This window comes from Pungitius pungitius, chromosome 7 (genome assembly GCF_949316345.1).
Source record: "Pungitius pungitius chromosome 7, fPunPun2.1, whole genome shotgun sequence".
In the NCBI taxonomy this organism is placed as follows: Eukaryota; Metazoa; Chordata; class Actinopteri; order Perciformes; family Gasterosteidae; genus Pungitius; species Pungitius pungitius.
The window spans coordinates 14,770,152-14,785,001 of NC_084906.1; the positions used below are offsets into that span (position 1 = coordinate 14,770,152).

Below are 14,850 nucleotides of genomic sequence, written 5' to 3' on the forward strand. Positions count from 1 at the left end.
ACTAGGAGCTTATTTCAGGGGAAAACCGAAAAGCATTATGAATGCCTCTGGAGATCAGCTGGGTTTAGTCAAGTCACGAGGGGAGTTTCAGTGGCATCTTTGTCAGCCGATTGTAGTTATTTCGAGTGGGGTGGGATTTCAGGATCCAGGAGATCTCGTTAATTAGGGGAAGACGGATGAGGAAGTGGGAACAGGTGCGCCAGTGAGAGGTAAGAAAAAGCCAAGCTTGAAGGGTGTTCACTTCGTTTGTCTTTCATTTGTTCTTCTTTGAAGCACACATTAAGATCCAGTGTAAGATACACGGGGCTCCAAGGACGCTTGGGAAAGCGTTGAAGCCCGGAGTTGATACTTGATATGTAAATGTATGAATGAATGGAAATGAGTTTAGGGCCTAGATGTGCAGGTGGCCCCTTACACAGTGGCTTCTGTTTCGTGAATGTGTTAATGGGAGAAGGATGCCAATGAAAGTATAAAAGTTCCTATAGGTTTATTATCAAATATTTTCCCTCTCATAGACATTTGTCTATAAAACAGAGCAGATGTGAAAAAGGTAATGTTTTGCTTTAAAGATATAGTTGTTTAAGCTGCCTGTTTTTACATATTTGTAGGATAATAACACCGGTCCATCTGCTGGTTATGGATGCATTAAGTGAATTGAGAAGTGTATTATTAAGTTGGAGTGATAGTACCCTTATAATAATGTCTAAAGTCTTTAATGCCCCTCTTACCATGCAGCAAAGAACGAGGCCTCGGTGGTCTCAGCAAAAAGGCAAAACCAACGCAGGAAAATAAAGCATCAACCATAAACATTTATTTCTGAACAGCCCAGTATCACAAGTCCTTAAAGGGCTACAACACAAGTCCTATGGACCAACATGCTACAAAACAGGAACAGATACACAAAGAGGAGCTAGAGCAGAGAACGCATGTGGGTACAGTAACCAGTGCTGCCAGCTCTTTGTGTGTCATATATGGCTTCTCATTATGTCCACTAGATGGTGCCGTCCACCTTCCTAACGACAATCCTGACAATTCAACTCAAATGTACTGCACACTGTGTGATCTTTATAAGAATGCGTCGAACAACTCCATTCATGTTGCACATAAAAGTGAGCATAAGGGATGTTTTTAATTTGCCACGCTTGATTTTTAAATAATTAACAAATCAATTTCAAACACCGGGAAGAGACAACAGAGTGATTAAGTTAAACTGGAAAACATGTTTGCCTTTGGAATATATCAAAATGTTGATACAGACGGATATTTCCATGGTGTGTGAAACAAACATGATGCATAGTGCAGTAAGGTTATGTTTACAAACCATAAGCGATGCGCATTCTCATTTGTTAGACATCTGTTCTAAATTCCACCCATATTATTTTAACTGAAAGCTGCAGTGTCGACTATTATTGTACATGTGCGAGCTATCAGGCTTTATTGGTGATCGGTCTCATCTCAGGCATTCAAAACAACACGGCACGTTTTTGAAAAGTCTGTAGTACTCCTCCTGAATCTGGAATGACACATTCAAAAAGGTCAGAATGGGATCGGAACAAACAGTATTTAACTACAGTTAGGATTTAGTTGAGTATTGACAAACTTTGAAAAACTGTGAGCTTTTTCGGCTCAAACCATAATGATACATCACGACGCTCTTTAGCAGCTCATTTAACTGAACTAAAGTTGAATGATGAATAGACAGATACGTCTTATAGAACCAGAGCGTTACCTTTCTGGACAGGACGCAGAGGAAGATGAATATGAACATGCCCTGGAAGGCGTTTGCGAGGGTGAACAGGTAGGCAGTGAGGGCGGTCTCATGGAGGATGTGCAGCACTCCCAAAGTCCAGGTGGCTCCCAGCACAAAGAGCAGCGCGAAGGCGCCTCGGGCACAGGACCTGTGAGGGGCGATGACACTCGCTTTGACCCCAGACATCTTAACGAGCAGCCAATTGCACCAACATACCACACGGACCGCTTTCATCCGCTCACAGCTTGATTTTGATATTCCTTGACCTCCTCGAAAAGCCCATGTAATCCTACCTGATATTTTCGTAGTGGCTGATTTCTGGCCTCTTCACAGCGGTGTGCCGGTACACTTTGTAGATGATTACTCCAAAAGCCAGGAGATTAACCTTTGGTGGAACACAGAGCGGAAACCAACGAGCCGGATCAACTCGCTATCGATCAACATTTGATGATTCCGACTCATTCTTCAACAGGTATCGTTAGATCCTACCAGAATGATCAAACACGCCGGCCCAATGAAACTCCATATGAAGTGGTTTTCTGTGCTCAGCCAACACCTGCAACGCAAATCGACGTGTTATTTCACAAACACTTCTATCGACTGAGAGTATCTTTTTGGATGCAATAATTCCCCATTCTGCAGCAGGAATGCCCTGCATCATTTGAGTTCACTCTAATCCAGCCTAATCTTAATTATGCCAATATTGTATGGGCTAATACACGGCGTTATCTTACAAACACCAAAACAATTGGGTGGAAAAAGCTGCCTCTGCTCATGCTGATGAACAATCGGCACTTTTTTTTTGCATCGCCTCAATCTTTTAATTGTGTTTTGCATTAATCAACGAAAGGTTTACTTTCTTGTAGATTGCTATTCAAACTCTCTGTGATACCTGAAAACCTCTACTAATTATTACTTTACCAGGCCGTCCAAGCGTCTTCTGCTTCCTGGACGTCCCCGCAGGCCAAAAATTAATCTCTGTCCCAATGTATTTATAGTTAATGTAATTTGTTTATCTTTCTTCTATGAAAAATGCTCAACGACATTAGAGAAAAAGGTGTTTGCGTAAAACCGCTTTGTCTCGCCACCTCTCTTTGTACTTACACTTTATCAGTGCCATAGTACTTGGAGCCGAGGGTTGCAGAGATGGCCACCACCACCGCGGGGCTCCCGTAGCCGAAGATGTAAAAGTTGCGGTGCAGGAAGCCTTTGTTGTAGATGACGCCAACCACGAGCAGGTACAGATGGATGCCCTCTATGCACATCCAGGAAAAGGCTGCAAGGAAGAAATAGTGCAGCAGCCCTGCAATAACAGAGCAGAAAAGCTGCCAAGAGACAGACGTGAAAAAAAGGAAGAGATGGAGAGAGATTTGGACAATTTTTAATAACGCTTAGAAGACCAGATATTTAAATCCCTATAATTAAGAATTGTCATATGGGGTTTGTTTTATGCTAATTCATGAGACGCATTGCTGAGCCTTTCCATGTCAAAGAGATAAACAGAAATAACACCGCTGTTGTTCTGAAAACTATAAAAACAAGCAAAAGCATCAAATGAGAAGGGTGTTAATCCACAAAATGAGAAAATAGTGTCCCTCACACACTCAAACACCATCAGGGGATCTCCTCTGTTTCACCGAGTTCATGGTGACGCTCACCTTGTGAGTGTTCATGTTGATCCCCACCAGGAAGATGAACTCGGCCATGAAGAGGCTGCAGCACAGGTTCTTGTGGATGGTGGTTCTGGTGCTCTGGATCTCACTGAAGAACCAGAAGGTGAAGATGCACATGGACAGACAGATGAGGGAGATGATCATCCCCAGCTGGGTGATCCGGGTCAGGGTGGTGGAGTGGGCCACCAGCTGGGAAGCAAATGGAAAGTGAGGCGTTTCATTTGGGGTTTTATGGTATGCTGAAGTTGTAATTTCATGTGTTTTCTGCTTGAAAGCGTTCAATATAACACGGGTGGTACAGGCTGAGGTTGCACCAATATGTCGGGTTGCACACAATATCTGCTCTGCTGTATAAGATCATATGATACAAAAAAATACATATATTTCTATATTTATAAATCCACCCTCTGTTTTTTTTTTGAAGCAGTACTCCTTCATTTCTACAAAATAGAGATATAGCTATATTGTTTTGGGGGTTTTAACTTTTGTGTTGCATGAAATGATGTCGTGCAACTCATTAAGTTTGAAACCCTGAATAGAAATCAATACTAAAGTATTGGTGTAAACAAAAAGTAATAAGTGATTATTTTTCAGTCTTGTTGACAATCAGCACCTTTTAACAAAAAATACACAATATTGATTGAAAATTAGAGCACATAGATACATAAATAGTGTTAATAGTAGCATTTCTAACGTGCGATGACTCACATTGGCTCGCCCGGAGGACATGAGGATGGCAAAGTGTGTGAGGTGACTGCAGGAGCAGGTGGTTGCGTTGCTGCTGACGTGGACCGTCTTGCAGCCATGAGTGGCCCAGTGGCCCCGAAAGCTGCCCGGCTCGTACTCCCAGAAGGCACACGTGGTGCCATCCGCCGCGGTGTCTACGGGCTTTAGGGGGGGGGGGGGGGGGGTACACAGAGGGACACGGGCGCTGTAAACTGTCCATCTTTGTTTTGGGTCAATTTGTTCAACGCTGTGTGATACCACACACTGTGCCGGTCTCGCCCTTTAATTGAATTAATTTACAAAAGCCTGAGTGCATAAGTAAAGATATTTAAAAAGGGTCACATCAGTGTCGTCTTTGTGTTTGAATATGTTTTGTGCTATTCTTATTGTCTCGTGATTTAATGACTTATTGTTAGGATATTATAATGTCATATCGTTATCATGCAGGGAATTAGCTCAAAGCGACACGGGCAGGTAGTTAAGTGCAGGCATGTTTGCTGCAGCTCACTGTGACTTTGTGGGAAAGCAATTACAATAAAAAATAGCAATATTCATTAAAATTCACATGGTTCACATGGCGTCTTAAGAGCTGAGGTCAACATATTTCCAGAAAGTGTAATTTAAATTGAATGACAAAACAATGATCACTAAGCAACTACACTTACTTAAAATATAATCAAAATGATTAATAAATAAAAAAGATTACTAAATGTAGTTTAGTTTTAGTGTCTTCAGGTTGAGACGTATTTTCTAAATCTTTAATGCGTACATTCCATCAGATTTGCATTCCAGTTAACCAGTATAACCAGTTTGTGTAACATTCATATTTCTTCATTAACAATTAGTCATTTACTTAAATCCCTAAGTCTTTCAATCAAATAAATACACAAGAATATGCTGAAGAAAGAAAAAAAAGAGACTAAAAGCAAAAGGAATCAGCATTACAATGAAGCCCAAATTATTGATGCTGCTGTTTAAAGGCAAATTACAGACAATTTCCATTATCCAACATAAATCATCATCTCTTTTGTCGGGCCTGAGCCTCAAGGGTGCAACAAAAATAATGATTTCACTTTCTCATACAGTTTCATTATCTTAAAAGTAAAAAACACCACTACATTAATTTTTAGGGTTATTTCTCTCATTACTCCGCTTTCATCCATCATCTGTTCACCTTTCCTCTTCAATTTCCCCTGAACTGATCGGTCATTGGATGAAATGTAGAAAAATTGCATAAAAAACCTTAGAGAAAGCACTAACTACTACTAGTGAGTTTGTTAGAATTTGACTGTATTTGGGAATAGGGGAATAATAAAGAAACAGGTTTTTTTTTTTAATAGAGAGTGCAGCGGTGGAGCACAATGCAGCCAGCCTCAGTCTTTACCTGGTTGTGTTTCAGAGTGAAGGTGACATGGTCAAGTTGGTAAACGTCAGCAGGTTTGACGGCGGCCGCGATGACTTGGGAGTTGACAGTGATTTCCCCGGCCTCCGCGCGGCGAGAGTAGTCGGTGACACCCGGGTCGCTGCTCGGCTTCAGGATGTCACCGATGCTGTCATATCGCACAAACACCACCGACACGCTTCCTGATGGAGCAGAAATGAGTCCGACAGGAGGGAGTCAGACTTCCTTGCTGTATTTCCCGTCAAACTTAACCAGGCAATTTAAAACTTTCTCTTTGATCACGCACAGCAGAAAGCTGTCATTTCAAACAATTCACTGTTAGTAACTTAAAAGTCATATCAAATCATGTATCTTTAATTAGATATAAAAAGGAGTTGATATAAATGGCTGTTTGAATTAGTGCATCAACAAAAAATGAGAATAAGGCAACTTGTTTTCTCTCTTGTGTTCAAACATAAGTGTGCATGTGTATGCATCACACAAGTATACTTTACCATTCCTGTCCCCCTCTGGTCTCAGTCTGGGAGTTAGACTTATTTGATCTCCCCCCATCGACGCAGACAGTGTGGCTTTTATGTGACGAACATCGAAGGTAAAGACTTTGAGTTCTGTGGTTAAAGGGGGGGGGGTTAAAAAAAAAAAACCACACAGATTAAAACAAATTTAAAGTTTCCAAATTACAATTATGTGAAACTTCCCTGCGCAGGTGGTAATGACTGGCAGGATCATTTAATATAATTGGAGTGCCTGTGCGAGCGCGCTCTTTGTTAATAAATATCTCACCCATTTCTGATGCTTTGATTTCAAGCTCAGCTGGAGTTCTGTAGTTGTTAGCCAGAGTCAGAGCACTTTCTTCTACAGTATGCAGCAGCTTGGTGATGGTGTGTTCCCGACGATCCTCTTTCATCCGGCTCCAAGCCACCAGCTCATCCTTCTCAACCAAGTTGTTTACTGCTTTCACTAGTTTCTGAGGAAAAGCGGATTCAGATGCGAGTGTCACGTATCATGTGCTACTACTGCGATGTGTTTTTTTTAATCAAGGTCAGAATATTATATCTCTCTAGGTTTGTCTCTGACGATGTTTGAATATTTACTCTTAATCATTTTGCGCACATTGTAACCTATCACAGACATTTCTCTACAATTCCATCCCACGAGAGAAAGATTTAAATCTTTCAGATAGAATTTTGAAGGACTGTACATGTGTTGGCACAGAATACTTTGAGACAAAAGTACCGAAGGGTCCAATTTGCCTTTTCTCGTTTCCGTTTAAGCAGCTCAAAGCAAAACGTTGACCGAGAAGCAAGAATGGGAAACAAAGATTACGGTAAGAGTGGAGTTGACGACGGACGGTTTGACAGCGTAATCCTTTTCTTCGGCAGCCAGCGTTGATGCGGATCGACACAGGGCCTCAACGTACGCAATCACTTCCACCGAGGTGAGTTCGCCCGACGTCTGTTTGGCAATTTCGCTCAGCAGACTCTGGGGCTCCGTGAGGTTGCTCATCTGGGAGACGGGCGGGGAAGTGAAAGAGCACGAGTATTTAGAGGCATCGCATTCCTGCAACATATCCCATCCCGTCCTTCATGGTTTATTAAGAAGTATTGATGTATTTGTGTCGGGGCGCAGACATTGAAATGCCCTTCACTGATCCCAGCTCTCTTTTTGTAGATGGTATTGGTATGTTGCTCATGCAAACTCTGCACAGAGATATTCGGCAAGTTGGATAGATGGATTTCCCTTCTTTACACGTGATGATTTTTTTTTCCCTCCCTATTTGATATATTCTTTTCATTCTATTCTAAGCTGAGCTAACCATTCAGTTATTTTTCATTTGTTAGTTGTCACTAAACAAACAAACCAAAACGAGTAATTGAAACCCTTCCCTTCTCCATGAAACCTGAAATACACACTTTACGATACATACATCCACAATGCAACCAATGTCCAGCAAATACCCCGATCCCAACGTGCCCCAAAGCCTCAAACCCTGAACCTCGAAGGACTTATTGATGTCACCTGGTAAAAGGTTGAGTGTAAGGGCTTCCAATGTTGCATCATGTCATGTTACCATGGCAAATAAAACAAAATGCTTTACAATCGTGGATATTTATATTATACTCCCTGGTTTGAGCATCTTCTAGTCTCTTTCCTTACAAGATTGATCATTTATCTACTCCTTTTCTCAGAGAGAAAGCCATTTTGACAAAAAGGAATGAAAAAAATATTTGAAATGACTTCTCATCTTGTCATAAAAAAGCTTGAAGACGCTCAAACCAGGTAGTAAAAACTATAAAATGAACAGTTTTACATACTTAAACATCATATTTTTTTACTTTGTTGCGATACGTTGCACCATTTCAAATCCTTGAAGGATCAGTGTTTAAAGCTTTAAGGGACACTTTGGGATTGGGCCCTCGGTACAATACAACATCTCATCAGCCATTTTTTCTTCATCATCATCTTGTTTGTCTCCAACAGAGGGCAGTGTCATCATATCATTTTTTACCACATTTGGCTGAAATCCTGAAGAGAAGTACTTACATATTCAAGTGTTTTGTTGACGATCTGTGTGATGCACCCGGTGTTGTCATGGCAGTATCTTTGGGGATGCTCTGAAAAAACAACAGTTACCCTCGGCATCTCTTTGATGGCTGCATTCATTCCCAGTATTTCACCAGTTTAAAGCATTTTACACCCACGTATAATAAATCGTATACAATCTGCACAGACACAACCTCAGATGGTTCTCTTTGTGATCCCCGTAGCTTAAAATATCCGTTCATTTAACATCTCACCATTGACTTGATGTAGATTCTCCAATAAAAAATGATTCCAGCTTGTTGTGTGAGTACGTGTGACAGCGAAAGAGGAAAAAAGGAGATGAAGAAAGATGCATGTCCTTGGGTGTGTGTGTGTGTGTGCGCGTGTGTGTGTGTGTGGGCAGGTGAGTTCTTCCATTCTCATACCGACCTTTACATCTTACACCTCTCTCTGGATGAAAGTGCTTAGTGCCTGAAGTCTGGATGTAATCACGCTGACAGGTGCAATAGAAAGATCCATTCGTATTATGGCACTGTGAGTTTGGTCCACACCGCTGTCCTGACCTGCATTCATCAATATCTGAAAGTTGCAAAAGAACGATTCAGCCCCAATTAAAGACACACACGTAATGATTCAAGTCACTCCCTGAACATAACATGACATACTCTGAACTAATGAATACAGACGTCCTGAGACATTACTTTATGTCTGGGATGTGTCCACCCCACATATTTGCAAAAGCGATGTAAAGATGATGTAAATTGAAATAAAGTGAAAAGATCGTCACGCAAATATTGATTGTGGCATAAATATTGCAATACATTACACTTAAAAGACTGCATCATTTGAAGAGCAACTGCAAACCTTGCATGTATATTACACACTGAAATATTCCTAAATCTATAATTGGAGAAGCTAAATGCTTCTGCGTTGCATGAAATGGTGTCTGTCACCCAGTGGGATATCTGGATGGATACTTTGCACCACAACATTGGATAAAGGTGTTCTTGTTCTTCAAATGGAGCAAAAGATGAAAGCGCTCCACACACACACACACACACACACACACACACACATACCCACACACACACACACACACTGCTTCCCCCGGCGTACACCTGGTGTCATGTCCTCTGTCACTATGTGTGAGCGTGAACATCGTCTCTGCATTTAACCGAGTGCGTTCATGTTGCGAGCCGGGGAGCCGTGCATTACCGACGCATCCGGTGCCATCGTTGAGCTGGAACTCGGCCGCTCCTGTTGATGTGTATCCAGAGATACACGTACAGTAGTAGCTGCCCACTGTGTTGGTGCAGCTCGCCCTGTTCCCGCAGATAGCAGTCACGTTCTGGCACTCGTTGTCATCTGTGGGGAAAAGAAATCAGGGGGGGGGGGGAACGGGACCTGTGTTAGTTGCTGTAGAGAGAAAAAAAAATAAATGATCAGACAACATTCTTGCTCATTTACCAATATATGATACCTATGATACCTATACTCCTTGGACACTATATTATCAATTTATTACATTTGAATGCTTTATCTATAGGCTGCTCTTCACTGAATTGCGTTGTAATGGTTTCTGCTTTGCAGTCTCCCACACGTCGACCCTCCTGCCGCTACATTTTCCATAAGGCAATTAAGCACGCTCAGGGGAAATGCCCCGACGTGCTGCAATTGACTCTTCTGTTAATTTCGGATTGAGATATCTGGAGATAATTGCAGTTGAGTAATGGCAAAGCGTCACGGCAGGTTTATCAAAAGTGGCTTGAGGGCAGCGCAGCTCAGTATCCAAGGTGTCTCGGAGAGGGAGCCGGAGCACAGTGTGGACGGGTGGCTGGAGAGGAGCCGCTTCCCCCCCCCCCCCCCCTCGGCACTGCTGACGTGCTCGTTATTTAAGAAAATAGGAGAGAAAATAAAGCATTTACCCCCAAGTAGACAAACAAAGATAATGTTTTTTTTTATATTGTTATATCAATCTTCCACCAAATGATACAAGTTATTTGGCTGAATTGCACTGTGTTCATTGTAGAACGCTATAATTATCGCTGCCCTGCTCCTTCAACAATGATTTTTCTTCTTGTTGGCTGTGGAGCATTATGAAAAAAATAAGCCTTGTAAATAAATAAATAATTTCTGCTTTAGGAAAAGGAAACCACTGCCAAATGTAGAGCATCACATGCTTGGATCGTGGTGGCATTTTTTTTCTCCAAAAACAGAAAACCCAGAGAGTAGCCCACTGGAACTCCTAATGCCTTTTGCCAGAATGATGATTTGGTCGGATTATTTCGGGAGTGAAACTAGCTAACACACAATCACCAAGCAGTACATTAAATCTTGTTTGGCTTTGAATTCATGTTCACATAAATATTGTCATCATTCAACAAATTGCACTGTTGACATTTGGGATGGCTGAGCAGTTGTGTGCCTTTTTGGTCAAATCAGTTGAGATTTTTTTATTTTTTTTAGCTTTAAAGCCCAGGTTTAGAAAGCATCACATACAGAGCAATTTGCTGAGGATTCTATTTTACACACATTATAGAAAGTGCTCTTCCAGTTTTACCCTGAAGTGCACCCTGTTGTCTCTGCTTGCTCAGTTTATTGGAAATGACCTGTGAAGACTTCCCGCTGATGTTTTCACTTGTCTATGATGGACGCTGGTGCACTTCCTCTTCTCTGTACCTTTCGCACAAAAAGCTGTCCGGTGAAGGAAATCCTCTGCTCAGATGAGAGCGGTGACTATATTCAAAAGGGAAATACCTCCATAACACGCAGGACCCTTGAGATGTCACGGCTGCATAAACACTGCATCCACATATTTCACCATCTACTTTGATGTCTTTGTGTGATCTGGCATAGTGGGGATTTATTTTGTCACTTTGTATCATAAAAAAATGGAAGTTACAACGACTCAATGGATGAACTTATCAAATCTTTAAATTACTCTTTGGCAATCTTTTCAGCTTTTAATTGGTCTTTTAGCCTAAACTAGTTTATTGCACAAATGGGCTGTGTTCCTGACACTATAACCCCCCCCCCAAAAAAATGTCCCTGAATTGTCTGGCTTTAAAATAACCCACACACCAAATAAACCCATGAGAGTGCAAAATAACTCCATTAACCTTAAACCTCATTGTGCCGTTTCAAAATGCTTTCGGCACAGTGTTGGTTTTACTCACAGTTTGATTTACTTTTTGGCCCTTGAAATATGTCAGTACTGTGATTGTGATCAGGTTGGAAAGGGAAACAAAAAGGGCTCCAGGAATTCTAAACAGCTCAGAAACCAAAGCGGAGGAACAATGCTGGCTGAGACAATGCTGGCCGTTAAACATGTCACTAATAAGAGTTCTATCACGGGGAGATGTCTATACACATGGCGTGTTTTATCTAGACTGTCAAAGAGGCGAGCCTCCGGCTAGCTGGTGGGAAAGTGAAACCTTAAAGGTAGCAAAGAGAAACACACGGTGCCATTCAGCTGATTCACGTGATGAACTTTTTATAAATTTTATCTATCTATTTATTCTAGTTTCCTTGCACATTAAAAAGTAATTTCATTCTGTTTGTGGCCTAACGCACTCACTTTGCAAATGTTTCTCAGTAAAGTGTTGTTCTGGGACTTAACCTCAGCTTTATTTAGATTAAAGAAGAGAAATGCAATACTAAACATGCTGATTGTATCCTATTTAAAATGTGATAGAACTCTTTTTCTTTTCTAGCTGTAACACTACTAATGCCTGATATGCATACATTTTATTACAAGTTATTCGGCGCTGCACAGACAGACCGCCATGTGCTAAAAATGTTAAATGAACCAACATTTATACAAACGTGGGCCTGGTGCTTCTCAAGTTGCGGCGGCACAAACAACAAGGGCTTTACCAAAATAGTCACGGCTTCAATGAGAGCTCAACACAAGGTCGTAAGCGCGCTTCATACCAAATACTCAGCCGCCCATGGGTGGCTTTGTACGTTTGTATTCACCGTTGCAAAATCTTTTTCCATCTCCAGTATATCCGTGGCGGCAAAAGCAGGCGTTTGATCCGTTCAGGGCCTGGCATGTTGCATTTGGGTGACAATTTTCGCAAATGTTGGAGAGGCTGCACGGATCCATCAGACTGGAGAGCCATGCTGCGTAGACACAGAACACCAGGCACAAGAGTCTTTACGTTTCACTTATACCGTGACACAAATCAAACCCAAATCCTTTGGTGAAGCTTCTGCCGCTTCTTTTAGTCGTGTGTGGTTCTAGTCAAACGTAATCCTCATCTGTGTTTTTATGGTTTTTACCTACAGCTCAGAACCGCACGACATCCACTGAAATAATCAATTACACCGCAGTGTGTACAGGTTTTAAATACAGTTTCAATCAAAAAACGCTATCTTGTTAAGGAAATAATGAAAATGAAAAAAAACTAATTGTATCATCAAACAGAATTGTTGCCCCATCACATTCTGGCTAACTTGAAGACTCCATGAGTACAACAAACGTCCACCACTGTCTCACCACTGTCTCACCATACCCAATTAGAGGATCGATAAGTTCACGTACCTGTCAAAAGTAGGAGTTTCATCAGTGACTTGAGCAAAGACTCCATTCTTGCGCCGGGGTCTCGGTTCTACTTTTAGCTGGGACTGTGGTGGGCAGGCTGGTGACGCAGTCCACTTCCTTGCATCAGTTTTCCTGTTTCCCTGAGCGTGGCCCTTCCTGTCTTGATCTTTAATCTGCTTTCAAAAAAAAAATGCAGCCTGGCCCCTGCGATAGAACCAGCCGGACACACAGCACCCGACACACTTTCTTTGACTTTAGGTCACTGTACACTCGATTTAAAAAAAAAAGTAGCAGCATTCTGTCGGGTTTTTTTTGTTTTTGTTTCGTGGATGACACTGCGACTTATGTCGCCATTTTGGAAGCCTGTTACCCATTGTTCTCACTTGGACACTTGCAGCAGGCTGTGTAAACACAGGAGAAAACAACAACGACTAACTTGATGGAAGGACGACCCCCCTCCCTTCCGCAAATCTCTGTACACAAATTCACAGGCACTTTGTGTACAGTGTGTGTCTCCCAGTGACCATAGCGGTGTTCCTTAGACAGATGCTGATGTATCTGTAGGCCTTCCAAGCTTTATTGCTGGTTAAACAAACATGTGATACAGGCCTTCCTATTTCCCTTTATATACTGAGTAATGTAATGCAGATACTGTAGTGTTGTGTTTAATGTGTACAGTTACTCGATGATCTACAAAATATCCTCAACAACTTACTGTAATCCTGGCCTTATTGGGTAATATACAGGATCTATGAATCAACACTTTGTTTAAAGAAAAAAGAAAAAAACTGTATTTTATCTATAGTCTTAACAAAAGCTAAACTCTTTTTTTTTAGAAACTCTCAATTTTCCATTTTCTTTAAAACGGTCTGGTTCCAGACAAATTTGCTCTAAATCAGTAATATGTTGAGGAAATTGTACAAATATGGCTCTACAAACAGCATTTGAAGGCTTGTTGTGCTTTGAGTGTGCATTAGAAGATAAGGAGTAAACAGAATAGTTTCTTTTTGTTTCTTTGACATCTGTAACAGACTAATGAGCCCATTCTCTGCAGAGGAAACAAGCAGGGTGGTGTTTTTAGTTTTTTTTCGTTGCTGATGGGTTACTGACCTACACAAAACCAAATTCCATGGGCTAGATTTCAATTAAAAGTTTCGCTTCAAAGCATCACACAAAGCGTCTCTAGTGCATATATTTACGGGATAATTTTGACAACGCACCACGCCCATGAATGTCACTACTCCAAATTGTTTTCTTAAAGTAGAATTTAACTTGCAGGGCAGTTGGGAAACAGCTGAATTCAAATGCTAAACAGTGACAATAATCCCCCAAAAAAACTGGCTTTTCAAACTACCTTCTAATTTTTGCCTGGAAGATAAGTTCTTTGTTGACTGCATTGCGATCTGTGCAGGCGGCTTGAATTGCTTAGGCAAGGCGTTCAGGTTATTGCTGAGAAAGGCAGCTGCTTTGAATGACACCATTAGAATTGCACAGCATTACTGTCCTGGGAAAGGGCTGGATGAAAACCCCCATCTGAATGTCTTGCTCTGACACTCTGCCTAAGGAAGGAAGTGATGCTGTCTAGAACAAACCTGGACTGATTGCACCCTTCCTTCTTTTGCTTTTCTGTCTTCTCAGGAAATCTCTCATTTAATGAGAACTGTGTAATGCTCACAGGAGCTCACTTGCTCCACAATGACATTGTAAAAACGACATCTAAGAGAAAAGATCTCTTCAACTCCGTGGAGGCGGTCTTGTATGGATGTTTCCTCTTTCCTCTCCTCTCTCATGGATATGGAAATTTGAATCTGCAGTAGTAAAATTCTGCGTGGGTTACCGTGCATGTGAGCAATTGAAGCGGGGTGTTTATGTTATTCAGGCGATATTGAGATTTGCAATAAACAGTATTCTCACGCATATATCTGTTCGGATGTTGGCCTTATGTTCAGCCATGACGAGAGGACTGAATGGTGGGGCACAGATGGCACCAACTGTCTCATAAACTTGGAGCTCTTGAATATTTCACCACACGAGGTTGAAGGCACAAAGTAGGCTCTCTGTGCAGGTTTCAGAGATGACAGCTGCGAGGGTAGAAGTCCAGCCCCGGTTTAACAAAACGGCTCATTCAGAGGAATCATCCCTCAAAATAATACCTGAGGAACATTACGACAGTGAAAGGTAGTAACTTTTGTTTGACCTATCATGTCAC

At 41.6% G+C, this 14,850-nt stretch overlaps 1 protein-coding gene across 1 annotated transcript; it reads right to left on the reverse strand.

The window, feature by feature from the left end:
- Positions 1 to 789: 789 nt before the first annotated feature.
- Positions 790 to 12,881, reverse strand: adgrl4 (adhesion G protein-coupled receptor L4). Its single transcript, XM_037470354.2, has 16 exons — positions 12,642 to 12,881; positions 12,074 to 12,220; positions 9,311 to 9,460; positions 8,525 to 8,674; positions 8,096 to 8,166; positions 6,878 to 7,057; positions 6,335 to 6,518; positions 6,046 to 6,159; positions 5,534 to 5,733; positions 4,132 to 4,311; positions 3,409 to 3,612; positions 2,855 to 3,075; positions 2,240 to 2,306; positions 2,044 to 2,135; positions 1,730 to 1,898; positions 790 to 1,513 (listed from the first exon to the last, which is right to left on the reverse strand). The coding sequence occupies exons 1-16, from the start codon at positions 12,685 to 12,687 to the stop codon at positions 1,451 to 1,453; spliced, it is 2,238 nt and encodes a 745-aa protein (XP_037326251.2). The 5' UTR covers positions 12,688 to 12,881; the 3' UTR covers positions 790 to 1,450.
- Positions 12,882 to 14,850: the final 1,969 nt, after the last annotated feature.

What these genes read in the sequence shown, in the direction of transcription:
- adgrl4 (XM_037470354.2), bottom strand. Translation starts at nt 12,687, where the DNA reads ATGGAGTCTTTGCTCAAGTCACTGATGAAACTCCTACTTTTGACAG. An exon ending in TGGAAAAAGATTTTGCAACG is followed by an intron (nt 9,461 to 12,073) that starts GTGAATACAAAC and finishes TTTTCCCCACAG; the next exon opens with ATGACAACGAGTGCCAGAAC. An exon ending in TGTCCTCCGGGCGAGCCAAT is followed by an intron (nt 3,613 to 4,131) that starts GTGAGTCATCGC and finishes TTTGCTTCCCAG; the next exon opens with CTGGTGGCCCACTCCACCAC.